The sequence below is a fragment of the Balaenoptera borealis genome (assembly GCF_965194805.1).
Source record: "Balaenoptera borealis genome assembly, chromosome: 6".
NCBI classification, from domain to species: domain Eukaryota; kingdom Metazoa; phylum Chordata; class Mammalia; order Artiodactyla; family Balaenopteridae; genus Balaenoptera; species Balaenoptera borealis.
In genome coordinates, this window is record NC_138863.1 from 128,389,785 (window position 1) to 128,416,133 (window position 26,349).

Genomic DNA, 26,349 nt, shown 5'->3' on the forward strand with positions numbered 1-26,349 from the left:
CCAGGCTCCTCCAGGGGGCGCACGTCAGCCCCTCTGGGACTCCAGCCTGCCACCGGGCAGGGGCTCAGCAAACCCTTGAGTGAAAATTGCCTCTCCTATTAGAAAACTTACATCTGTGGTAACAGAATAACTCGGCGTGCGGTGCTCCGCATGTGCCCGGTGCCTTAGAGACACTATTTCGTCCTAAGATGGGGAAGGTGTTCTCATCTTTTTTCTGCAGATTTCCTGACTGAAGCTCGGAACAGCCGCTTGCCCGGGCTACGTCGTGGTGGCATTTGCACTTGGAAAGGTCTCTCTGACTCCCCATCTCTGAGGGCACAAACATCGACTTGTGAGCCTTGCTGGATCCCCGGAGATGGGGCTGAACAAGCCTTCAGGGCCCCAGGTTTCCCTGAGAGGGTGGGTGACTCCCGCAGGTCTTAGATGAGTGGGTGACGGCCGCAGTTGGCAGATTCCAGTGACCGTGTGTCCCCGGTGAGGACGCCGCCGTGCCTCTTCCCGCCAGCACGTGGCACTGGGTTCTGACCTGCTGGCCCGCGGACCCCCCCACTCCCGCCTGTCCCGCTCCAGCCTCTCGGGCCAGAGGCAGCGCGGCCGCCCATCCAAAGGCCTGGCGGCAGCTCCTTTCCAGCAGGGGAACAGGGCCTGCCCTCCTGACCTGCCGCCTGGGAGGTCTCCCCAAGCTGAAGGGACCGCTCCCAGGTCCTGGCTGGAGCACACTCCTGTCCACAGTTCCTAGCTGTGTCTCTCCCGGGGAAGAGAGTGGCCTTCCTTTCCCGGAGAAGACATAGCTGCGTGAAAAACAACACGGCAATTTACTGATGTGAACCAGAGCCGGCCCAGGGACCTTCACAGGCTCTCCTCCCAACCGTGAAGTAATGAGCCACAGACCAGCTGGGTCCGCCCACCGGGGGCTGGCAGGTGATGCCTGTCGCCATCTACAGACGCGTCCTGACTTGAGTCCTCACCGCCCTGCTTTTCCCAGGTCACACTCCCACCCCCACAAGGCCGCCAGACAGAACAAAGGCACGTGCTGACCTCTGGTCACGCAGACGGTCGAATCCCCGCTTCAGCTGGTACCCATCCTTCTCCACATGCCAACATACCTGCGCGACCGTAGCGGTCACACATCGCACAAAGCTGGAGAACTCCACCTCCCCCCTGCCCTCTCTGCAGCCCTGCCTGGGGGCCTCAGCAGGTGGTCGCCCCAGTTTAGCAGATAGACCCACTCAGAGGGACTGAGAGAACTGCTCAGGGTGGGACGTGGGTGTGGCAGCCCCAGGAGGGCCTGCACCTGGCGGTCCGAGGCTGCTCTGCAGACCCATGGCTGGTCTGGAGCACATCACACCTGCACAGGGAGGGGGCCTCTCCCTCGGACACAGAAGCACATGCACGGCAGAGGCCCTGGTGGCCCAGAACGTCATTGCGGAGGGTCTCACTGAAAAGCCTAGATTGCTGGAGGCCACCCAGTATGGTGGAAAAATGGGGGCGTTGATGTTGGGTCTTGTTCTGCCTCCACCCCTCTGCCTGTCACCCCCTGGCGTCTGAATTGATTCATCAACAAAACGAGACCTCTGTTAGGAGGGACACCTGCCTGCTTGCTGCCGCTGCACCCCTGCTAGAGGCTCTGCCATCCCTACCGTCTGTCCCCTCTGCCCACTGGCCACGTGCCCTGTTGTGTTAGGATATGTGCAGCTGTACCAGAGGGCCAGAGGCATTTGGCCAATTTGGAGGATCTGGAGTTGGGCATCCAGTCAAGAGCCATTTAGTGCTGGTTTGGGCCACAGACAAGCTGGGGAGGTGGGTCCTGGAGCCAGCCTCACTGGAGGAGAGTAGAACCAGATCCCGGAGAAAAACAGTCCTTGAATGTGAAGACCCATCACTAGCTGTGTCAGCAGCTCTCTGACAGACACACAAGGGTCACCAGAAGCGCCTGCTCCCTGAGGTGTCTTGAGAGGTGATTCTGCCTGCACAAAGAGGGACACGGGACGCTCAGCCAAAGTGGCCACTGCTCTGTGCTTCAGACACAAAATCATGCCGATCACACTCACAGCTAGGAAGATGTGATACAGGCGGCTCTGGGGCCTGGTGGGAGCCTCTCTGGGAATGTTGGGGACTCCTTCCTCTCTCCCTGGGAGACGTGTCCCTCCGTCCTGGCATGTTCACTCTGAGGATGCCCTGGACGTGGGAGTTTCTTCAGGGAGTCATACAGCTCCTGGGTTGGGCTGGGACTGGGGCCTCCAAGAGATGCACACACTGTGTTTCCTGAACACGTGGGAGATTTACAACTGTCCTGTTTCCTCAGTGCACAGATGCTATGAAGTTAATGTTAGCTTTTGAGAGGGAAGACGAAATCACTTTTAAATGTACACATCAATTATAAATGCATCTTGATTTCAGAAGTATCAAACTGCTTTTTGAAAAGTGTGTGTTAAGCTCCAGGAAAGGTGGATTGTTGCCTTGCCTCTCGAGAGAGCTTTGAAGTGCGACTCCCCTAGGTTCCGCAGCAAGAAGGTGGCCCGGCCAGCCCTTTGGAGTGACCCCAGGAGCAGCATGGGGCCCCGGTCAGAGATGCTTCTGTGAACAGCAAAGGGGGCAATTCTCCAAATAGGGCACAGAAAACTTCCACGCACCCCTGTCTCCCTCCCCGTCTCTGCGCCCCTGTGACGTGACACTGAATACTTGACAGGGTATCCTCTCCCAAGGCCCCCGTGAAGAGCCAGAGCTTCCCCAGTTCCCAGCGCCCTCCTGGTGCTCTTTAGGGGCTGCTTGACCAGGTCGGCACTGGACCTTTTTTAGACAGAAACAAACACGCTCTGAGATCTTGTGCTGCTAAAGGACATAGAGGGGGGCTGTGAAAGCCACCGATCTGAGGGAGGGGCAGGGAGGTGCTCCTGGGCTGGGGCTGTGGACGAGGAGGCACAAGTGGGGGCAGCAGGTGAGACCCCACGAGCGGCCCTCTACTCCCCTGGGGCGCACACAGGCAGGCAGTGCCTCCTCGCCCGGCAGGCTTGATTTTCCCTTCTCACCTCTCTGCTTTGGCACCAGCTTTCCTCCCTGGCATTGGCTGGGGTGAAGAATCAGAGGTGTCCAGGGCCCGCCCAGCCTGTCTGAGGCCCAGCCCACTGTCCACCAGGCAGCGTCCCTGGCCAGGTCCCTTGGGCACCAAGACTGTCAGCCAGTGCACCGCCCTGGGCTGCAGGGCTCAGTGCCCTCCTTCTGGGCACCTGATCCCCAGGCACGCCAACCCCTCCAGGCCCTCACTGCAGCCCCACCATGGCCCATCCCCCATGGGTAGTGTCTAGCTCTTTGTCCCACTAACACGGACAACCCACCCATCCCCTACTACCCAGGTCTCAGTGACGTGGAGCAAAGGGCCATGTTCCCGGTCCCCTCACTAAAACACGCACAGAGCTGCCACCTCGCTCACCGCTCTGTGCTGGGCACTAGAGAGGGAGAAAGAGAAACAGTAATTTGTGGCCCTGGTCCTCATGAGCTCACAGCCCAGAGCAGGTCTCCTAGACCGCCGTCCACAGGCTTGGTGGGCCTCTGGGATTGCAAGCAGAGGGTGTGTGCACACAAAAGCAGGGGTGTGTCCGGCGTGCGGGTCACAGCCTCCACCGACTGCGCAGAAGGTCGCTGGCCTGGTGCTCAGGAGAATTCAGAACCACCTCCTGGGGGCATGTGTGTGGCTGGGCTCTGTCTCCCTCATGGCTTGCTCTCCCCATCACAAGGCCTGGGATGAAACAGGACTTGGCAGATGCTGTAGTTGGAACGAATGAACTGCACTTCTGGGATCAAACCAGAACACTGGGGCAAAGTGCAGGCCGCGTTAGATTGGATCTGAGCCTGAGAGAGTGGCCACCTCCCAGGGGCGGCTTCAGAGGGCGGTCCTGAGACAGGGTGGGAGCTCATTTGCCTTGGAGAAAGCTCCCGTCTTGTGCAAACTCCATCACACTGCAAATACAGCCCTTCTTCTGCCTGGAGACAGGGACCTCAGAGCTCCTCCCAGCCGGCCCCAGTGTCCTGTGTCCAGGCCTCCTTCCCCATTGCATTGAGGAGTTCCTGCTTCCATGTGGCCTCTCCCACACCTGTGGTCTCCACTTGACCAGTCAGCTTCAGCCGGAGGTGACCTGCCACACGTGTCCCTGTCCAGAGGCTCAGCTCCCGCCCCGTTCCTGAGACTGTGGCCAGGGGAGGGTGAGAGCCACATGGTCCGTGTGACAATCAGGAGGGGAGGTGGAGCTGCGCACTAGGCTGCGTGCTGCGCAGGGGTGAGGCCACATGGGCTGTCCTTTCAGAGCTGCCCTCCCCCCCCTCCGGCCATCGTCTGTGTCTTACTCATCACCCTTCGGGTGGAGGCTGTGTCTTCTCTCAGCCAGTGTTTTCCCTGGTGAACCCTCTCCTGACATTTTATAAACCCCAGAACTCACACAGAAAGAAGGGACTGAGGCAGCCTCAGGAGGGGACAGAATGCCAAATGTGCTCCCACCCTAGGGTCTAGTCCTCCGAGGGGCCTCACTCTTGAAAACTCAAGATCCCCAGGCCATGTATTTTACCAACGGGAGCTCACCGACTTTCACGATCTGACAGATCGTGTTACCCCCATTTTACGGAGAAGCTGAGGATTTGGATGGCTGAGTCATACCCCGTTCACAGCTAGGATTTGGAGTGCCCCGAAGTCCACCGTGGTGATGGAAACCTCCTCTGTCTTACAAGGTCTCCCACATCTCCTTATGGCTTTTCCCCATCGAGGAATTCAGACTCCAGGCGAGAAGCAGATGTTCTGGGACAGAGGCAGGGTCCCTAGCTCCCCGCTGGTCAGCACGGCCCCAGCACGGAGCAGCATGCAGAGGGCCTGCAGTGCCGGGCAAGGCCAGTCTCCTGGGTGAGAGGGGAGAACCTGCTTCTGGAGGCTGGAGCTGGCTGGGCGGGGGTGGGGGAGGGGCTCAGAGCACCAACTCTGCTGGACTCAGCAAGTCAGGAATCCAAGCGGGGCTCTGCACCACGGTCCACAGCAGAATCACAGAATCACCCCAAGGCTTTTCCCAAATACCCGCCGGGCCCCCTCTGGAGAGTTGAGTCACTGGGGCCAGAAGGGGCCTCGGCATGTGTCCATGGATATAGCTCTCAGAGGTTGGATATGCACCCGATGCATGTGCATTTCTAATGAGCAAGAAGGACAACAGTGGCCATGACATGCAGGAGCCAGCCTGGCGTCACAGTGGAGCCCGGTGTCCTCCTGTGGAACGTGAACAATGTCACGGAGTATCACCGTCAGGCAAGGCACCCTGGGGCTGTGATGGAGCCCCTCCATGTTCACAGGCACGGATGGAACACACACGACCAGGCCACAGAGAGCAAGCAGCTGGCTACGCTGGGTGACGGCGGCTGCTTCGTCAACCCCAGGTTTAGCTTCAGACCAGTTGTTTCTCCTCCTGGGTGAGATTTATTAAGTCACCCAATCACAGAATTGCTCCTGCTTCCTTAAATCTCCCCAAACCCGCGTCACCAGGCCAACTCCAGCAGCAAGCCCTTTCCAACACCACCTCACAGAGTCGCAGGTAGGTACTGCACACTCCCAGGAGCCCAATGCCTGACTCTCAGGGTGAAGGCACCGGATGATCAAGCACCCCCAGGCCCTACGCCCCTTACAGGACCAGCCAGCAATGGCACACCAGTGGCATGTGCCAAGGACACCTCAGCGGACTAAACCAGAATCCCTCGTCTCTATCTTAGACGGGGCCTCCGTCTCACTGGCCATCTGCTGCCCCATAACCATTGTAGTCTCTGTGCCCGTGGCACCCCAGGAAGGGGGTGAAGAAAGCAAGGGGATTGTTTTCAAGGAGGGAGGAGTGCTTTGAGATGCTCTGGCTAAGAGATCTAAGGCCGGTTCCTCCAGGGAGAGACCCCAGCTCTATCGAGGTATAATTGACATTTGGTAAGCTGCACACGTTGGAGGCAGGACTTGAGGGTTTCCGACATGTGTATACACCGCGAAACTATCACCAGACAAGACAATGAACGTCTCATGTCCCCACCAGCTCATGTCCCTCCGCCATCCCACTCTCCGGCCCCCACCTGCCCCGCACCCTGTTTTCTGGCACTAGAGACCCGTCAGTATTGTCCAGAATTTTAGATAAACGCAACTATGCAGCGTTCGGGCCGCCCTCGTTCAGCCACATTCTCTGGAGATTCATCCCGGCTGCGGTGTGTACCCGCGGTTCACACCTGTCTCGCGGAGTGGTAGGTATTCCGCGGATGTACCTCCATTCAGTTGTTGTGCACTTTCTCGCAAGGCTCAGCCTTCACGCGAGGAAAACCACCTTCCAGGGCTTCGGCTTCTCTGGGAGTGTCACATAGTCCGAGCTCTTCCGTGAAAATGCACCTTGTACCGTAACAGGAGCTGCGCCAGCAGCGTCGGCCTGAGCAGCGGCCTCACGTGGCCCCGCGTCAGGAGATGGGTTTCCACTCAACTCCACTGGTTACGAGGAAAAATATTTGTTTTGGGGAAGAAACAGGGAAGGGGAAAGAAAAGCACAGGGGATGAGTAACAGCCATCGAGTGCTTACTCTGCGCTGGGTGGTTTGTATGCTTTTCCATGTTTTTATTATCATTTAACTTTCACAACACCCCTGGGAGTGCGGGGTTCAAATGAAGGTGCCTGTGAGCACTGAGCCCCATGGGAGAGCTGGCCCACGCTGCCCCACCCCCGGGCCCACCGCCAATGCCAGGGGCCCCAGGAGGAGGGTCAGCACCACACAGCACAGCTTTCCGGCCCAGGCCCCGCTCCAAGAAGGTCACTTCTCAAGCTCAGGAAATCTTCACCTCATTGGCAAAAAGCTGTCAAGAGAGACAAATTGCCTATCTGGTACACACGTTACATGGCGAACACCCTTGGCGCTTGGGGCTGCCTGGGGGGACGGGGTCTATAGCGGACCACCGCTGGGATCCAGCCACGGTCACGTCCAGTCATCAGGGAAGCACATGCCCCCCTCGGATACAACAGGGTGGTGTGAAGGTCGGAGGGCGACTTATGGTCTGGCCTCGGCTTCTCTTCAGTCCAGAGAAACCCCGAGAATGGCCCTGTCCCTGTGGGGAGTGCAGGCAGCTCCAAGTTTTTGTAGAGCAGTGCTTCTCAGCTCAGCCGTGCCCTGGAGTCATCTGCGAGCCTAGGAACCAGGGCCCGGGCCCCAGGCCTGGGTTCCAACCCACTCAGTCTGTGTAGCTGGTGATTCTGACATGCAGCTGTGCTGAGAGCTGCAGCCTCGGGTCCCAGGTGTGCAGGGCCCTGGCTGTACTGGCCTGAGCTGCCAAGGAAGCAGTCCATTCATCCGTCGCTTGTGCTCCAAAGTCATAGTCTTGTCATTTACTTAACCAGGTGCCATTGAGCACGGCTCTGTCCAGGTCCTGGATGTCACCCTCCCACCTGCACTGCTCAGGCATCTAGACAGGCAGATCCAGGGACCAGCTGCAGCCCCTGGGAGATGACTGAGGAGGGGGTCCCTCTCCCACTTTCCTCCCCGACCCCCCGACGGCTCCAACGTGGACAGCAAGTGTGTGAGAACAGGAAGAGGATTTCTCTGTTTCCTTTTTCCTGTTTCCGGTTTGTGCTGATTGGTTCATTATATGGTCGATTTTTAAATTATGTGATATAGGATACAAAAAAATATTTATGTATGCTATGAAATAATAATAAAACAAACACTCATGAATCTACCTCCCAACATCAAGTATGGTGAGTTTTGAATTAGTACATTCATTAATTACTAAGTACAATGGAAGCATCGTTTCCACTCTGCTGTGGGATTGTCACATGATGTACATGGCGTATGAAATGGCTTGTTTTTGTGTCATTGTGGCATGTCATACGTGAGAGTAAATGGAAAAGCTGGGAGCTTGGGGAAAAAGAAAATTATAATGTGTAGTCATGGAGTCTTCTAAGAACGGTATGAAATAGAAATATACAGTAAGTTGACCCTTAATAAAAGTATACTTAAATGAATGTGTGCATGGAGGAGAGACAGTTATAACTCAGTGTGCTCCTATGACTGAGGGAAGCTGAGCTGCAAAGACAGCACAGAGAGTGGGTCCAAAAGGGAGAGAAGGAAGTATCAAGGAAGACTTCCTGGAGGAGGTGATATGGTGTGGAAGCTAGTGTGCTGTGGAGGTACCCCAGGGAAGGGCAGCCTGTGAGCGTGGGGACACCACCCACCCCCTTGACCAGTGGCACATGAGTCACCATACGAGGGGCTGCAGGGCCTCACAGGCAGTACCACCTCCACCCCCCAGACGGCTCACACTGGGTACCCAGGAGGGTCCAGGAGCCAGGCAATAAACCTCACAATCTTACAGCTGGCGAGGAGGAGACTGCCTATTTCAGAGATGAGGAAACCATGAAAGGACTCCTGAAAGACAGAGCACTTCTCGGGAGCCAGAGCACAGGGACACTGCCCAGTTCTACCTGGCAGGAGAAGCAAACAAAACATTTGGGGCCAGCAAGCCGTACACAGTACCAAGAGTGAATTCGAGCCCAGCACCTCCCTGAGGTTATAAACAGTGGCTGGAGTCTCAGGCTGGCCCTGAAAGGACCACCAGCACTGGCTGGTGCCCAAGGGGAGGACAGGCACCCAGAAATGGGGAGGCTGGGCCCCCGAAGTCTAGAGAGCTGGGCTGAGCTTGGCCCAAGCTTGGAGAGAAGGTTGTGGGAATACGTCTCTAGGACCATCAACCCTGGGCGGCCTACTCAGGCCCCTGGACTAGGGGCTCCCTCGGGGCACTAACCTGGCCAAGGTTTTGCTCCCGCTGGTTAACTCATTCCCAGGCTCAGCTAGCACTTCCCAGGACACGATGCTCCAAACCCCAGCCCTGCCCTCTCAGAGCCTCCATCCCAGAGGAAGAGAGCAGGACTCAGAATTTGGAGGTGCTTGGAAAGCATATTTTGAACGGCTGGATGGAGAGGACCTGGCGAGGTCAAGATTGTTTCCTGAGTTCGCAGAGGGAACAGAAGGAAGGTCTGCAGCAAAAGCACAGGTGGCCTCTGGCCTCCGGCCATAGCTGAGTCTTGTGAAGGGCTGTGCGGAAGAGAAGGCCCCAGGGCAGAGAGGAAGCACCGGACCTCTAAGCAGCATGACGGGCCAAGGATGGCAGAGTCCAGGGTGCTGGGGAAACAGCAGCCCTGGGGAGGCACTGAGGGCCTCATGGCAGACAGCTGATTCCCAGAGCTGGTCTGTCCCGCCCACTCTGCCCTCTCCTCTCTCTGTCATCCCAAGACACCAGCCTCTTTAGGACTCAAGGGGACAGCCTCCTCATGACCTCTCACAGGGCAGGGTCTGTGTGACTTCAGGTGCCTGCTGTGACCTTTACCCAGAAGAGCTGGAATATGTGGGTGACCCCCTAGCAAATGCCCCTGGGAACTGGGGTGCACACCCCTCACGCCTAAGGTTGACAGGCTGAGCGAGTCCTGGTGGGACTTTTCTTTAATTGCGTGCGGGGTATTTGCTGCTTTCCTGCCCGGCATCTGAACAGCAGTCCTGACTGGGGGGAGGAGAGGATCCCAGGACAATTGAGAAACTGGGCCCCATCCATCTTGGTAACAGAAAGGGGGCAGATTTCCTCCCTTCCCACCCTCCAGAGGGCAGCTCGGCTCGGTTCCAGGCAGGATGGTGGATTTGGAGAACAGACCTAACCACCTGCAAGAGGGAGGTGGACATGTTCTCAGAGAGGTGCGACAGAGCTGAATGTCCAGAAGCAGCCCCTCCAGAGGCGTCCTCAGCAGCTGGCCTGTCGAGCAGGGCTGACTGTGCCCCAACTTTTTTTGATCCCCACCCAAGCTGGGTCCTGGGAGCTACCCCACACCCTGACAAGACAGTTCCTTTTTTTTTCACTTAACTGGAGTCTATTTTTGTCTTTTGCAACCAAGAGCGTTCACTAGTAAAGAAATTGTTACTAGGGTGATTATAGATAACAGACCCTTAAAGAAGGGGGGAGGGAAGTGCTGGGATTGGTTAATCCACCAACTTGAGGTCAAAGGCAGTGAAAATATATTGGGAATTAAGTTACGGAACTCTGGCACCCGATTGCACGCATGGTGACCGCCTAATTCTATCAGCTGTGGCCAAGTCTACTAGGGGCTTTGGGGGGAAATGTGACTTTGTTATAAAACCTGAGGAAAAGGCATGAAGATCTCAAGTACTATGGCGTGATCCTGTTTCTTCTAACTACCCCGGCCAGATTAAAGAGAGAGAATAACGAACTCAAATCCCTGAACTCCCAGGACTCCCTCTGACTGTACATAAAGTGTTTCCTCTCTTTTGCAGCCTCAAGCCTGAGATATCCCTGAACCAAGAGCAGTCTGATTCCATCAATCTGTGGATTGGTAAATTATAAAGCTAGTTGAATGGATTGCTTCCCTGCTCCTTGAAGGAAAGTCAGAGCATCGTTTAGAAAAGACTGACAGCCCTGGCCTTAGGAATGGCCATCTATTAGGGGATTCACAAACCCACTCAGACCCTGCTCCCCTCTCTGGCTGCTTCAAGAGCCTGTGATCACCTTGCCCTGTAAGGTGAGGCCAGTTCTCTTCATGCCCACCCCTGCTCTCTTCCCTGCCTCCAGAACAAAAAGCAGAGTCAGATCTCAGCATGGCCATGGGAACCAATTACCAACTCAAACTGTGGAGGAAAAGGCTCATGTTTCAGAAAATTATTACTTTGCCAACATGTACTGGCACAGACCTGGGGAAATGGGTGGGAATGGATTGTGAGAGCATCTGACCGTGGAGAGACGAACATCATCGTGGGTCAGGATGAATGTGTTGACGTGGGGGCGTACACTCGTTCTGGAGGCGGCAAGCTAGCTCCAGCAGCCCAGGTGTGCTCCAGCAGGTGACCTGCTGGTTCACTAAAACCTCAGCTTGATATTGGCTCCGCACGAATTGAAATGGAAAGGGCAAAAATTCCTTGAAGGAATCCAAATATCTGAAGGAACAGAGTGTTGGGGTGGATTTATCAAGAGCAACCTGCCCACCACCCCCTAACTGTGTCCCCCCGTAAAGCCAAGAAGACACAGAGGCACAGAGAAATACTCTGGCAAGGAGAATGTCAACATCTTGGAAAACTGCCATAAATGCTATTCTCTCTCAGCTGGAGATGCTGATGAGAAATGCTATATTTGGTGGCAGATGGGGTGGTGGCAGATGGGATGACAGAGGATGAGAAGCAACATTAAAGTGCCAGAAGCCAACGTGAATGTTCTGATGCCACAGCTCTTTGGCATCAACTGATCGATCATGGGGCTGCCAGGACTGAAATGGACGGGCAACACCCATGGGGTCCTACTGGACTTGTGTAATATTGAGAAAAAATGTAAAAAAAAAGGTAGACAAAAGGCACTTAGTGTGCCTAGAACAGTGCCTGGCAGATAGTAGGTGTTCAATAAATATTCACTGATTAAACTCCACTGCCCCTTGCCTAATTCCCAGGCTTGAGTCAACAGACCAGGAGCCCCTTCAATGAAGGGGAGACTGGTTACCTGCAATAACATCCTAAGCAACTAGTACTATGAATCTTCTGAAGGCTCCTGTCCTGAGAAACACCTGGACCTTTCAGAAGTCAGTGAACACCGGCTCTGCGCTAACATGAATTCCTGGCCTACGGGAGGGGGCAGGCAGGTCAGGTCATAAACGGAAGCTTGCCGTGAATCCATCTCAGGGTTGCCCACTGGAACCCTGAATCTGTCCTACCGAGACTTCCCCAGCTCCAGAGTATTCAGCTGGCAAAGACACGCTCAGTCCCTGGTAGAAACTCCACCCCAGTTCCTTCACTCATGATGTGGAGACTGTGGCAGGAAAGGGTAACTGGAAGCCTCTGGAACACCCCCTCCCCTCCAAACTAGGGAATCAAAAGCAATACTTCATCTCTGGTGACTAAGAAGTCACCAGCCAAGGAGTGGAAATCCCTACTGCAGCCCTTTTCAACTTCCCAGCTTGGCTTGTTCAGAAGACATGGGACCTTGAAGAATGCCAGTGGACAGTTTTAGGTTCAACTGTGTGGGTTCTCCTGTGCTGTCCCACAAGCGATCTCCTTAAATGGAACAAATCTGTTAAATCCTTGTCCATTAATCTGGCAACAAGTGTACGTGTGTGCGTGTGTGTGTGTGTGTGTGTGTTTCTTGTCTCAGCTGCTGAGTCAGGGATCAGAAGTCAGTGCTTTCCCCACGAGAGGCACAGCAGCATAGCTTCACCACCCTACTTCAGGGCTTCACCGATTCTGTGCCATAATTTAGTGAGCAGAGACCTTGACCTTTCTGCCCCAAAGGACCTCATGCTGGTCTGTGGCATCACACTGACGGGACTTGGAGAATAGCAAGTAGCAAGGTACCCTAATGTGTACTGGAGTGTGGGGCAAAAAATTCCATGAAAACGGGGAATTTCCAGTTCAGCGAAGCCTCAAGGCAGGCAGCAGAGGTGTCCAGTTTTCTGGAACATTTTGCGTAGAGTTTTGAAAGTGAAAGACATGTTGCTGGACTTCGGCCCCCTGCCACCAAGAAAGACGCACAGTGCTGGGCAGGTGTCTGGACTTCTGAAGCAATGTATTCCTCGTTGGATGTGCTGCCCCAGCTCATTCGCTGGGGGATCCCAGAGGCTGCGAGCAGGCTCTCTGCTCTCCTGGCACTGTGAAGGGCTCTCTCACAGGGCCATCATGCCCCGTTGGTTCCCACAGCGCTCAGAGCAGAGCAAGTCCCAACAGAAGTCTCAGCTGAGGCCCGGGGTTTGAGGGACTGTTCTTGCTCCTGGACCTTGGTGGAGACTGTCTGACCATGTCTGACCATGGGACTCCAACGATCTGAGCTCCCTAGGACGGAGCAGCATTCTTTTTTTTTTTTTTTTTTTTGAATTTTAAATTTATTCTATTTATTTATTTTTGGCTGTGTTGGGTCTTCATTTCTGTGCGAGGGCTTTCTCTAGTTGCGGCGAGCGGGGGCCACTCTTAATCGCGGTGCGCGGGCCTCTCACTGTCGCGGCCTCTCTTGTTGCGGAGCACAGGTTCCAGACGCGCAGGCTCAGTAGTTGTGGCTCACGGGCCTAGTTGCTCCGCGGCATGTGGGATCTTCCCAGACCAGGGCTCGAACCTGTGTCCTCGGCATTGGCAGGCAGATTCCACTGTGTCACCAGAGAAGCCCTCGGAGCAGCATTCTTGATCAAGCAAGCAACCAAGTCAGGCACCCATCGCCGAATGGTCAGTGCAGGCCCAGGCCCAGGAGGGGTCAGGAGGTGGTTCCCTCCACCTCCCACTCCTGTGGCCTCACGGGGCATAACTTGTGACCAGTGTCTGAAGGAAGAGCGTGTGTGAATGGCCTTTATAGGTGGCTCTGCAAGATATACCTGCATAGCCCGAAGTGGACTGCCTGCCATGGTATCTGGGACCCCTCCCGAGGGTGGCTCTGCAGGACAGCAGAAAGGGAGATCCACTGAGAGGCACATCTGCTCACCCCCATGGCACGCACAGAGAGAGGCCTGAGGTGTCTCAGGACCTCCAGGGACCCTAGGGTAGGCACCAGGTGCTGGGGACAAGGAGGGGTGGAAAGGCCTCTGGGGACCAGCTGGGAAGGTGAGGAAAGTGTCCCATGCAAATACTTCCCCAAAGGCCCTCCTTCCGAGGAGGCGGGCAAGCAAGGTGGTTGCTCTGGGATGTCCAGTGACCTGCTTCCCAAGCCACACCTGCCTGTTTCCTGAGCTTCTGATTCTGCCTGGCAGACTTCGCCTCACCTGGGTGACCTGTGACCACTGCCATGGGTGGGGAAGGATGAAGGTCCCAGGCTCACCGCTCTATAAACACACGTACGTTCTGTAGTAAGAGCCTCGCAACCACCTTCAAAGGTGTGGAATTGTTGTCCACAGTTTCCAAATGGGAAAACAAAGACCAACAAATCAGAATTCAAAGGGGGGTACAAGGGGGCCTGTGTGTTCAGAGTTACAGCTCTCACAGCTGCCAGGTTCCCCTGTTCTTCAAAGGCTTCTCCTGCACTCACTAAGTTTCTGAAAGGCTCCGTCCCTCTCCCCTCCCAGTGTTTGTGTGCATGAATTATCCCTGTGGTGTGAGCTGATTCACATGCTGCTCTTCCAGACTGGCTGAGGAACAGGCTGAGGGCAGGGCTCAGGCAGGTCCAGCTCTGGGCCATCTGCCTTCTTGCCACTTTCCCCAGAGCTCTCAGAGCCAGAGAACTTGACCTGGGTCCTTCAGCCTGCACTCTAGGAGAAGGTGGCCTCACAGCCAAGTAGGGCAGCTCCCCTGACCATGGACAGCCCCGCTGTCTGCTTGCCCGGTGCACAGCTGCCCACTCTGGGGCCTGTCACTCCGACAACACTTCCCTGACTTCCCTGCCTCTGTTTTTATGCAGCTGGTCCCAGGCAGAGCCAGCCCCATCCGTTTCTCACCTGGGGAGGTGGGGCCTGGCAATCTGCTGCCTACTGCTCCCCACGGGGCCCCCGTCGGGGCATGGGAGGTAAAGGTGCCCCAGAGGAACTGGACACGTGGACACTAATGAGTCGTCCAGGACTCTGGGTCTGGGAAGGGGCGCCCTTCGTGTAGAAGTCTGAAACTCCCCAGGTTCCTGTTTCCCTACCCCTGCTTAAACACCCTTCCTCAGAACTGTGTCCCAACCCGGTCGGTATGCTCCCTCGGTACCTCGGTACCTCGGGTATCCTCAGCCTGGGAAATGACAACATCAACCTCTTCCTGGGCACCGACTGGACCAGGCACAAGCCGTCCTTCCCGGAACCGGCGATCCGACGCGGAGGGGCCGAGGCTGCCAAGCGCCCTGCGTGCTGAGAGCGAGCAGGTGCGGGGGAGGCCGGGCACTGGGCGGTCTCCCTCGCCGAGGGTGGCCCGGGGGGGCAGCCGTCCAGCCCGCCTCCAACGAGCACCTCTCCTTCTCCGCAATCTGGGCGGCAACGCTCCCGGTCTCCCGATCGGCACTTGGAAAGTTGGCAGGGAGCGCCCGGGGTGCCCCCACCCACCCGCATGCCCAGCGGTCAGCCCGGGGAGCAGCGGTGCGCGCCGGCTCTGCTCCCCACGCGTGGCCAGACGCCGCCCAGCGCTGACCGCGGGCCCCGAGACGCCGCCTCTCACCTTGAAGAAGCTCCGGAGGAAGTGCACGACGCTGAGCATGGTGGCCCACTCGCAGCACCGAGAGCCGAGCCGCCCGGCCAGGCTCCCGGAACGGCGCCTCGCGCCCCGCCCCCGGCCCGCCCCGGCCGCCCAGACGCACCGCCTCCTCGCGCCCCGCCGCTCGGGCACCCCAGGGCCACCGGCGCGTCCGATACGCACGGACGCCTGCCGGCGCACTCCGCGGACACGGCCCGCGGGCCCAAGGAGTCCCCCTCCCGTGGCTCGTCCAGCGCCCCGCGGAGCTCCTGGGCGGACCGGGAGCCTGGGAGTGTTTAATAAGAAAGGACGCGCCCCGCACATCTGCACAAACGCCGCACACAGGAGCGCATCCGCATCCTACGCGGCGCGCGCCCCCGCGACCTGCGACTCCGGGTCCCTGCCCCTCCGGGGGAAGGGTGGTCTGTTGTGCCTGAGAGCTTTGCTTTTCAACCTTCGAGAACTTTCAGGGCGTTTGCCCAGCATTCTCAGTTGCCAGTTGAGGAAACTGAGTCCCAGGGACGCCCAGCAACACGTGTGCGCTCACGCACCCGGTGAGAGGCAAGTGTGGTCTGGAGTCCCTAGAACCGAATCCTGGGCCCAGAACCCACTCTCGCTGCCCTCCCTACCTTTTTTTTTTTTTTTTTTTTTAAATTTTTTATAGCTACTTTATTTATTTATTTATTTATTTATTTTTGGCTGTGTTGGGTCTTCGGTTCGTGCGAGGGCTTTCTCTAGTTGCGGCGAGCGGGGGCCACTCTTCATCGCGGTGCAGGGACCGCTCTTCATCGCGGTGCGCGGGCCTTTCACTATCGCGGCCCCTCCCGTTGCGGGGCACAGGCTCCAGACGCGCAGGCTCAGTAGTTGTGGCTCACGGGCCCAGCTGCTCCGCGGCATGTGGGATCTTCCCAGACCAGGGCTCGAACCCGTGTCCCCTGCATTGGCAGGCAGATTCTCAACCACTGCGCCACCAGGGAAGCCCCCTCCCTACCTTTTTAGGTATGTTCCTGCAGGTAGGATGCAGGAGAGAATCGTCCCGCAGGTAGAGGAGAGCTGTCTTCTGCTAAGGAGCAAGGGGAGGTCCTGGTGTTTTCTTCGTGGGGTTTAAGGAGGTGCCCGCCCAGGAGACATGCTCCCGCTAGCCACGACGGCCACAGGATTTCTATGCACAAACACAAATGCGTTTACTTTAATTTCTTTTAAAATCAAAAGAAAAAACCTGAGAATAATAATAATAATAATAATAATAATAATAATAATAATAATAATAATAATAAAATCCAGCCTGGATTATATTCATATTTACACACCGCTGTAAAAAATAATTTTAAATATATATATATATATATATATATATATATATATATATATATTTATGCCGGCAGGGCCCCAAGAAGGACAAGTGCCAAGGGCTCATGGGTGTCATACTGCAGTCCTGCTCCAAGCCCCCCACTTCTGGGACCAGGAGTCTCATGGAGGCTTAGCATCTGCCCAGACTGGCTTTGCATGCCCCTGCCCACGCCTGCCCCCTCATCCAATTCCTGGTCCACTTGAATGCTATTCCTGGTCAGCAGCACATGTCCAGTGTTGCCTGGCAGACGATGTTTCCCCCCATACCCAACCTCTCTCTGCTTCTCCCGGGTCCTCAGAGCAGCCTGGGCAGGGCGGAAAGTCTGGGAGGTAAATGCCTAGAATTTGTGGGGTCTGGGAGCAGAGCAGGCAGCCTTGAGATCATCTGTAAGTCCTGCTTACTCATACCCAACTCTCCATTTCCTGGGGTCCATGGACCTTGTGAGAAGCATGTCCCTGGTGGTGGGAGGAAAGGCATTGTATAATCTTGGTCTCTCCCTCTAAGCCCTTTTCTTTAGCTTGGGAGAGGAAGACCTGCCTGATGGGATTGCTGTGGAGGTTAAAGGAGAAGTTAAATCTCAGAGGTGCTCAGCAAATGTTAATTCCCTCTTCTTTGTAGCCTTAAAGTGCTAAAGCCCCTGGCGGTCCAGTGAAAATACACAGCCCCCTGGCCACAGAGTCCACAGTTACCCGACCTTATCAGACCAGTCAAGGAGGCCCTGGATGGCAGGTTCTCAGACTTGAGCATCAGAACGACCTGGTGGACATGTTAGAGCATAGGCTGTCAGGCCCACCCAAGAGTTTCTGGATAGTAGGTCTAGGGTGGGGCCTGGGTATTTGCATTTTAAAAAGTTCCCAAGTGACACTGCTGCTGCTGGTCCTGGGACCACATTCAGAGGATCCCTGGTCCAGGAAGTGGGGTCTGGGCAAAGGGGCAGACCCCAGGTTAGAGAATCACCATCATGACGGTTCCATTTACCAAGCACCTCCCATGTCCCACCCCCGGACTAGGTCCTTGCCATAGCTTATGCCATTTAATCCCTCAGCAGTCCTGGGGGGAATGACAACATTGAATGATCAAGGGGAAGTAAGTCAGATGTAGGCATAAATCTGAGTTCTCCTCTGGAGAGCACGATGTTATGAGTACTTGACTGCATTATGGAGTTAAAGTGTATGCTCTCTCTTTTGTTATTAAAAGATATAAAGGAAAAAGATCAGCGGTTGCCAGGGGTTAGAAGCACGGGAGGGGTGAATAAATAGGTGGAGCCCAGAGGATTTCTAGGATGGTGAAAATACTCTGTATGATGCTGTAAAGGTAGGTACGTGTCATGGTACATTAGTCAAAACCCATAGAATGTAAAACATCAAGAGTGAACCCTAAATAATGTAAACTATGTACTTCAGGAGATAATGATGTGTTGGTGTAGATTCATCAATTATGATAATCGTGTCACTGTGGTGGTGGATATTGATAATAGGGGAGGCTACACACGCGTGTGGGGTGGGGGTATGTGGGAAATCTCTGTACCTTCCTCTCAATTTTGTTGTGAACCTAAAACTGCTCTAAAAACAGTGTTTTTTGTTTTTTTTTTTAAAGGCAGGCCTATTAGATTTGCAGAGGGATTTGCACAACGGGTTTCTAATCAGCCAAGCTCACTGTGTTTAAATTCTGTGATTCCAATTTCAAGTCTATCACATTCTGCAGGTTCAGCAGTTTGGAGGGAGGTGAATTGAGTGGTCAGAGAGAAAACATTGCACCAGACGCCAAGAGGCACAGGGGTGGGGGAAGAGCACGGGCTTGGGCAGACAGACGGGGATCACCCTGTGCGTCCCTCGTGGTGCCCTGCCTCCCTCAGTTTACTCCTCTGTCTCAGGTCCCCAGGCACACATAGAGATGGACCTATGCCCCAGTCGGGGTCTGGTGACAGAAACTGCCCCCTCCAGCTAGTCTAGCAGGACAGAGGTTTTAGGAAGAATATGCAGTAGGTCACAAATGTATAGGCAGGTGGACAGGATGCTGACTCAGGGAAGAGGCAGAAATCATAAGAGGCAGCTGCAGCAGATGTGGTCAAGATTCAGCAAGAGAAACTGCCCGTTTGCAGAGGCTGATGGTGATGCCTGAATGTCCTCCCAGAATGTACTATAGCCCCAAACACTTGCACTTTGCTTCTAGCTTCTGGCCTGCCCTAGCCTCTGCCAGTGAGCCTTGGGTCCCTGAGCCTCCATCAGCTCCCAAGATGTAAAGTCCAGGATTGCCTGAGTCTCCCATCATGTGCCTGCTCCAGGGAGCTGAGGATGGGGAGGGAATGAGCCTTCAGTTTCTTTGGCAGGGAGTCGGCCTGCCTGCACTGCTGCCACCAAATGGGGGACAAATTCTGGACATATTGGAAACAGAATTTAAGAGAGCTCCTCGGGACTTCCCTGGTGGTCCAGTGGTTGAGAATTTGTCTTGCAATGCAAGGGACGCCGGTTCAATCCCTAGTCGGGGAACTAAGATCCCATATGACACAAGGCAGCTAAGCCCATACACCACAACTAGAGAGTCCATGCACTCTGGAGCCCATGTGCCACAACTGCAGAGTCCACGTGCTCTGGAGCCCGCACGCCACAACTAGAGAGAAGCCCGCACACTGCAGGGAAAGATTCTGCGTGCCCCAACTAAGATCCGATGCAGCCAATAAATAAATAAATAAATAAATAAATAAATAAATAAATAAATAAATAAAATAAAAAAGAGAGCTCCTCAAGGCTGGAGAGTGGGTGACAACAAATGGTGCCATTCTTTGGGCTGAATTGAAACCAAATGGTCCTTGACATAAAAACAGGTGTGCAGAGAGCCAGCTCAGACAGCCAGGGAGACACAGCCAACCCCTGGGGGTCAGCCACAGGCAGATGCAGCCTCGTTGATGTCCCCTCTTGGCTGGCCTGGGAGGCAGTGCCCAGGAGAGGGGCTTACCTGCCCTCACCATCTTGGCCCTCTCATGCCCAACTCTGCGAGTCAGATTTTCCTGGGGACTTGGGACAATGTAAAAATGCTTCTGCAGGGGCTTCCAGACTGAATCAGGGTCCTAAAGTGGTGGCATGTGCGAGGGCAGAAAGGAATTAGGGAAGGCCCAGGGGAGCCCACTCTGGCTTCCCCCAGGGGCCATCAGGACAAGGAAACAGTGCACTCTGCTCAGTGCTTACAGCCAGGATGCACCTTGATGTCTGAGCTTCCCAATGACAGCAGATGGAGAACACCTGGCCAAGAGTGCGGAGCCAAGCAGAGGGTGACACACTTGTGAGGAACTCAGCAAAGCACCTGGGAGAGTCCCTGAGCTTCCATGGTTCCAGGAGAACTGTTTTGTGCGTAGGGGAGGGCGATGAAGGCCTGGAGGCTAAGCAAAGGATTTGTCCTGCCCTCACCATTCCCATCCCTTTCTGCCTTTCCCCAGGTGCAGGTGCTGCAACTGCAGGACAAAGGGCTCCTCCATTCCCGGCAGCTCACATACCTGATCCCACCACCTCTGCTTGAGGTAACGAGCATCCCCCCGGTCAGAGACGGGACGCAGCTTGTCCATGCCCCTGGGCACCACAGCGTCCTGCCCGGCGCCACTCCCCTCCCCTCCCTGCCCCTCAGAGAGCTTCCTGCCTCAGCTCACCATCCTCTTTTTGTCGCCGTCTCTCTAAGACCCCTGTGTCTCCCCTCGTCCCTTTCTCCACATCTGTCCCCCTGCCAGGCAGAGGCAGGCCCATGCAGACTCACTTCCTGGGTGCCTCTGCGCTGAGGGGAGACCGGGGAGAGCAATTAAAGACAACCACCAGTGGAAGGTGGGCACAGTCCTTGGCAACGCACAGAAGATGGTCACACAGAGTAGACGGAAGAGCATGCAGGAGAAGAGATTCACCTGAACTTCTATTTCACCACTCGAGGGAATCCAAATTCTAAGAGGTAAAGCACCTGTGTGATGGCTCCAGGGAGGCAGGTGGGGTCTGGCCCCCAGTAGCACTGAGCCCAGCTGGAACCTGATGGTCAGGGACAGATGCTCCCAGAGTGGAGCGTGGGCTACAGCCAGGACCCGGGTGGCCAAGCAGAGTATGGGTGAGCCCTGGGGGTGGGGTCTCTGGGAAGCTGCACAGAAGGAACCTTGAAAGGGGCTGGGGGTTCAGCCAGGAGGCGCTCCTGAGCAGGGCTGGGCTGGGGTGTCCACAGAGCTCCCTGCTGGATACTGGCCTGGCTCGGCCCTGAGGCCACCAGAGCCCAGAGGAACATTCCATAAGGATTCCTATGAGGGTGTTGATCTCAGGGGGAGTGGTCTTGTTGAGCCTGTCTCCAGAGCGGAGAGCTGCCTGGGACACATTGCCTGGAAGGGGCACAGAGGCACAGGGAGTGAGGGCCAGACAGCACGTGGGCCAGGCAGGGCAGCCCTGCTGAGATTCAGGTGTCCCTGCGTCTTCCCCAAGTCACACACCTAGTGAAGACAGAGGCAGGATTCGAGCCCCTAGCTGAGAGCCCAGGCCTCTGCCCAGGGTTCCCCATCATGGACCACCTTCCTGGAGGGATGGCTGGGAGTGGGCCCGACCCCAGCCCAGCACCAGCTGACCTCCTTCTGCCCTGTCTGAGGAGCCAGACTGACACCATTCCAACCTGGACAGTGGGGGCCTCTCCTGACCAGGACCACCCCACAGGGTCCTGCGCTGCCTTCCTGTGCTCTCCTGTCCCTCCACCACCTCTGCACGTGGGCAAGATGGGCTGCTCTGTGTAAGGACCGTGGAGACTCCAGGCTGGGGTGAAAGTGGAAGCCCTGGAACCCAAGAGCCTGGCTCTGCAGCCAGTGTGTGCTTGAGCAGCTCACCCAGGCCCGTGTGCCTCAGTGTTCTCATCTCTGAAATGGGGGCGATGATAGCCCCAGCTCTCAAGGCTCTGTCCTCACAGTCTTGACGTTCAGTCATGATTGCTCAACCCCCTTAGCCCTGAAGTTGGTGGGAGGACTAGGGGTTTTTATCGGTCCTTGTGAGGGAATGACCCACCTCCTCCAAGGGGACTGTGAGGGGCGTGAGAGTGTCTGGATGGGAGCAGCAGAGATCCTGCCCCAGTTGCCGTGTGGCACCTGTGTGTGGCCGCTGAGAGCCCTAACCATGCTGCAGCGGGGGAATTAGGTCTCCTTGTACTGTCTCATCTACAGTTCGTGGTCATTTCAGAGCCACCCAATAAGATGAAGGTATTCCAGAAATCTTTACTGAGTACCTGACGTGTGCATGCCTGATTCAGGCATTGGGAACAGTCTGCTTTGCCACCATGAGAGGATCCTTGCAAACAAATCAACAAATGGAAAATTACAGATTGGATTAAGTGCCACTGAGGTAAAAAGTGCACCGATGAGGGAAGGAAGGGTGATTTGGGTGACCCAGGAAGACCTTTCGGATCCCTGGAGGAGAAGCCAGTCACATGAAGGCCCAGGGAAAGAAGGCCCTTGAAGAGGGGATACATGCAAAGGCCCTGGCTTCCCAACGAGTTTGGTGGTGGAGGTGGAAAGGAGCCCAAGCAGCTGTACATCAGGGAGCAGAGAGGAAAGTGGTGGGAGGTGAGCTGGGAGCCTAGGTGTGGGGACAGAGCCAGAGGGCCCTGGAGGAGCCAGAGGGCTCTTCCAGGATGCCAGCCCAGGCTTACGTGGTGATTGCCTCCCCTGCTCAACTGGGAGCCCTCTGAGGGCAGGAGCAGATACCCCCAGACCTCCGTCCTTGCGGACAGCTCCGCCCATCCAGTGGCCGGGTGGTGACTGGTGCCATGGGCGCTGGATCTGAGCAGAGGCCTGCCTGGGCGTCAAGCACAGCTGCCCCCGACCTCTGTGCCATGAGCCATCCAACAGATTGAGGGGCTCGTGCAGCCATCTGCATGTCAAAGGCCAACGTAAGAACAAGCTTCACGTGTTTCCCTGACATGGCACCTTCCTCCTGGGCACCAGCCTTCCCTTTGCCACGGAGGACCTGCTCTGTCTAAACAGGGTCTCTGAGGACCTACGAGTACTGAGGACTCCTCGGGCGGCAGGGTTAGGGCCTCACTAAGGACGAGACCGCTAATTCTAGGAGCAACGAGTTCTGGTCCCCATGCTTCCTGACTGATGTCAGCATTTGCCAGGGGGCCTTGGGAACGGGACCTGTTCCAGCGGCCCAGGGCTCAGTGTGCCCATGCCTCAATCCCTCTGCGCCCAGGGATCCCCGTCCTGCTGGGGCAGCGCAGTCATCTCAGGGCAGGGGCACCCGGGCTCTGATGGGCCACAGCCGAGGGGCCCTTCTCCCTCTGAGAGGTGAGCCTGCACGTGGAGAAGGGGCTTACCGTGACACAGGGCAGCGGGGAGTCGGGGAGTGAGTAGGGCAGGGACACTCTGAAAGCAGAGAGCACGTGGCCAGGTGTGAGGCATCCCAGCAGGAGTAGACACTGTGAGAAGGCGGGAGGATGGGACGCACGCCTGCAGCTGGGTCAGCCAAGACGGGAACCCGAGCACCCTGAGGCCGGGAGGGTGTCATCCGCTCTACTCCCTGGCTTCAGGCCTGGACACAGGTGAGCATCACAGGACGCCTACGACCCAGGCCTCCCAGGCAGCTGCCCCTGCCCACATGATCCCTGCTCTGTGATCCTCTATCTCCCCCAGCTGTGAGCTCTGAGGGGGCAGGGACCCTGCTCTCTGAGTCCCTTGGGACTGGACCCCAAACTTCACACGTTCAAAACTGAATCCTTGTTCCCCGCACCGCCCAAGTGGCACCTTCGCCAGGGCTCCTCCCATGTCACTGAGTAACACTCTTACCCCTCCACTTGGGCAAAAAATCAGTTTCCTCCCTTTCCAAAAGCCCTACACTCAGTTTACCAGCACTTCCTGTGGGATGTACCTCAAGCCCACCCCTCCCAGCTACCTCCACTGCCTCAGCCCTGCTCCAACCATTGCCTCCCCTGCCCCGAGGCCCCCAAGGTGGTCTCAAAGGTCTGATTCCATCTGCGCCCAACTCAGTGGCTTCCTTCTGCCCTTAAAACAATCCACACCCCTCCCTGTGGCCTCCAGGGACACATGCATATCCCTTCCTGGGGAGGAAGCCACTCTTCAGAGAGAAGGAGCAGGACTTAGTCCTTGTGTGGGGGGGCGGGTTAGGGGCTCTGGGACCTTCAGGCAGGAGAGCCTTTCAGGAAGGGGTACCAACTACGTCATATCTCGCGCAGAATGTCACTGGTGCCCCAGGAGGCGCCGGGCCTGGGCCCCACAGCAGGACTGGGCCACGGTTTCCGCGGAGCTGGGAGGTGGAACTCTGGGGAAATGACCCAGGTGCAGACCAGGGCTCTGGGCCCCTCTGGCAGGATGTTCACTGCCCCCGGCTCTCCGCGCCAGGAGCCAGGACAGGGCTGACTGCAGCGAGGGTGAAACTGGGGCATTTTGAACCCAGAGACATGGAGGATTTGACACTAGTGTGACCAGCTTGGTGCATGAACACACAGCCCTCTCCCGTCTCTCCCCCGAGCCTTCCACAACCCCAGTGAGCCTCTGCGCAGCCCCCTGAAGTCACGACTCATGAACAGCAAAGAAGAGTGTCTGTAGAGTGTCTGGCCAACACCACAGATGGTTTATTACAAAGTGAAAGAGAAGAAAAAGAAATGCGAAGGAAGAAAAAGGGAAGGAGGAGCCCACAGAGTCTTCATTTGGGAGCAATGGCAGCCTTCTTTTTCTGTCTTTGCTGCTGGAGCCCTTGACGGGAGCAGGGTGGGTGCGTTCAGGGACCCCCCCCCTGCCCCCCGCACACACATCCTCAGGGAAATCACTAGGGGCCACAAGAGAACCGGACCCTGGGTGGGGAGAGACCCAGAGGGCTGGCCAGGGCTGAGGAACGCCTTCCAGGGGCTGAGCTGGGACGAAAGGCAGATGGGGGTCTGCTGGAACCTGGGCGTGCGGGAGCCTCAGCGGCGGGATCGGGACCTTCATCCACAGCCCCTCCTCCCTGGACCACCTGCCCCTGCCCTGCGCTTCCACCACCCCTCACGTGCTGGCATGAACTGTCCTGTCCTCGTCTGGGACCACCCCTCCACCTCCCCACATCCGGCCCCTGAATTCCTGGAGCAGGGCCGTGCGTGCCACTGCTGCGGGACACTGTGTCACTGCTGGGCACCCCTTTTCTCAGTTCAGGGTCACAGTTGATTTTAGCAGGGGTGGGCAGAGCGAGGATGAGTACCTGAGAGGGACCATCAGCAGGCGTGTCTGGGAGCTTGCCTTTGAACCGAGGTCTGCAGGGGACACGGAGCCGGTGACTTCGGGATTCCAAGGCAGAGCCTGGTTGGGGATGCTCTGTGGAGGGGTCCTCAGGTGCGGAGCCCCCCAGGTGTGGGGATGAGCTGGCCGCACTGGGTGCTGTGCTGGAGGCAGCCTGGGGGAACTGCTGGGAGCATGGGCTCTGGGCCCTGCCACAGCTGGCTCTGCAGCTTGAGGCAGCTTACTTGACTCTTCTGTGCCTCCGTTTCCTCATCTGTAAAACAGGGGCAGTCACTGCACCTGCCTTCTAGGGCTGCTGTGAACGTATATGGAGGTGTCAGCATAAGCCTCGAGTCTTGGAGGAGGTAAGTGCATTCCACTGAGCTGGGACCCCCCCTCCCAGCGCCTGGCCAGGGAAGCGGGTGTTGACGAAAGAAGGAATGACAGACAGAGTCGGCTTTGATACCCACCTGTTAGCACTGGTCACCTCTGAGGCCAGGCTTTTCCCTTTAAAAGCCGTTGCATGTTTTGATTCATTTTATTATTTTATTAATGATAAATGACGCCAATGAGAAGTGGGATCTTTGTGTGCAAAGCAGGCCCTCCCCTGAGCAGCTCAGCTCACTGGGCCAGGCCTCCCCACTCCTTCCTCCCCACCAAGAACCTCCAGCTGAGCCCTGTCAGCCCCCAGAACCAGGAGAGGTAATAATAAAAGTTTCCGTTAGGCCCCTCCATTTTGGGGTGCTTACTGCCTCCTGTTGTTGAGGCCTGAGTCACTACGCAAAGCAGGGCTTAACCAGTCACTCCGGCGGGGTCAGCTCCCACGTTACTGTGTCTGTGTGTGTTACGGAATTGCTTAAGTTACCACCACTGCATGGCATGATCCTCAAGGAAGGGGTGCCATGTGCATCTGTGACCATGCAGCCTGGCACATAATGCAGGTTGTGACTCGAGGGCATGAGGGTTTGGAGCAGCTCCTGGGGGACTTCGTGGGGAGGGGCCTGAGCTAGGCTCAGGAGGCCTTGAAGGGCTGGAGGGGGGGGTGAGCACAGGACTGCAGGCAAGTGCAGGGCGATGGCAGCAGAGGAAACGACCCTGATCTGGGGCCAGCAGGGCCCCTGGAGAGACCAGTGGGCACATCAGATTCCCAGCTTCGCAGGAGAGGATCCAGAGCAGCTGGAGTGAGGGCAGGAGCTTACTTGGGGCTGAGTTGGGCCAGCAGGGGGGCAGCGCTGGGTAGAGGAGGGGACGGAGTTGGACCGGAAGACGCCGGTCTCCAGGGAGATGCCACCGCTGCCTGGTCTCAAAGAGAGAGTCAAGAATGAGCTTTTGTGTGCAGCAGATTGGGGGTGGAGGCGGGTGTGTTCCCAGGCCTGATGGGGAGGGAGGGATGGAGGGAGGAGATGACTGCAGGAGAGAAAGAGGCCATGAAACATGATGAAGATGCCCACCTCGTACCCTCACCAGGCAACAAGTGGCTTTTATTTCAGGCCCAGAAGGCCAGGGGCTGCGTGCTCTGAATAGGGTCCTGGCTAGGGGCTCTGGGGCCCGAGAGAAGCACCCCATTCAGGGTGGAGAAGGCTCAGCCTGTGCTGGTCGGGGGTGGAGCAGGGTTGTGGCCACGTTTGCAGGCCACTCGGCCTTGT

General features: G+C 56.5%; 2 protein-coding genes across 3 annotated transcripts in view; both read right to left on the reverse strand.

The window, feature by feature from the left end:
* ARHGEF4 (Rho guanine nucleotide exchange factor 4) overlaps positions 1-15,225 on the reverse strand; it is a 270,436-nt gene extending 255,211 nt beyond the window's left edge. The window contains exon 1 of one of the 2 annotated variants that reach the window (XM_082395472.1): positions 15,129-15,225. In XM_082395472.1, coding sequence (XP_082251598.1) covers positions 15,129-15,167 — 39 coding nt within the window. In that variant the 5' untranslated portion in view covers positions 15,168-15,225. The remainder of the gene's footprint in view (positions 1-15,128) is intronic. The other variant, XM_082395470.1, reaches the window with a different exon arrangement.
* On the reverse strand, positions 6,491-15,118 carry LOC309630352 (uncharacterized protein). The gene is made up of 2 exons (XM_082395483.1): positions 14,693-15,118; positions 6,491-13,825 (listed from the first exon to the last, which is right to left on the reverse strand). The coding sequence occupies exons 1-2, from the start codon at positions 15,020-15,022 to the stop codon at positions 13,082-13,084; spliced, it is 1,074 nt and encodes a 357-aa protein (XP_082251609.1). The 5' UTR covers positions 15,023-15,118; the 3' UTR covers positions 6,491-13,081.
* Positions 15,226-26,349: the final 11,124 nt, after the last annotated feature.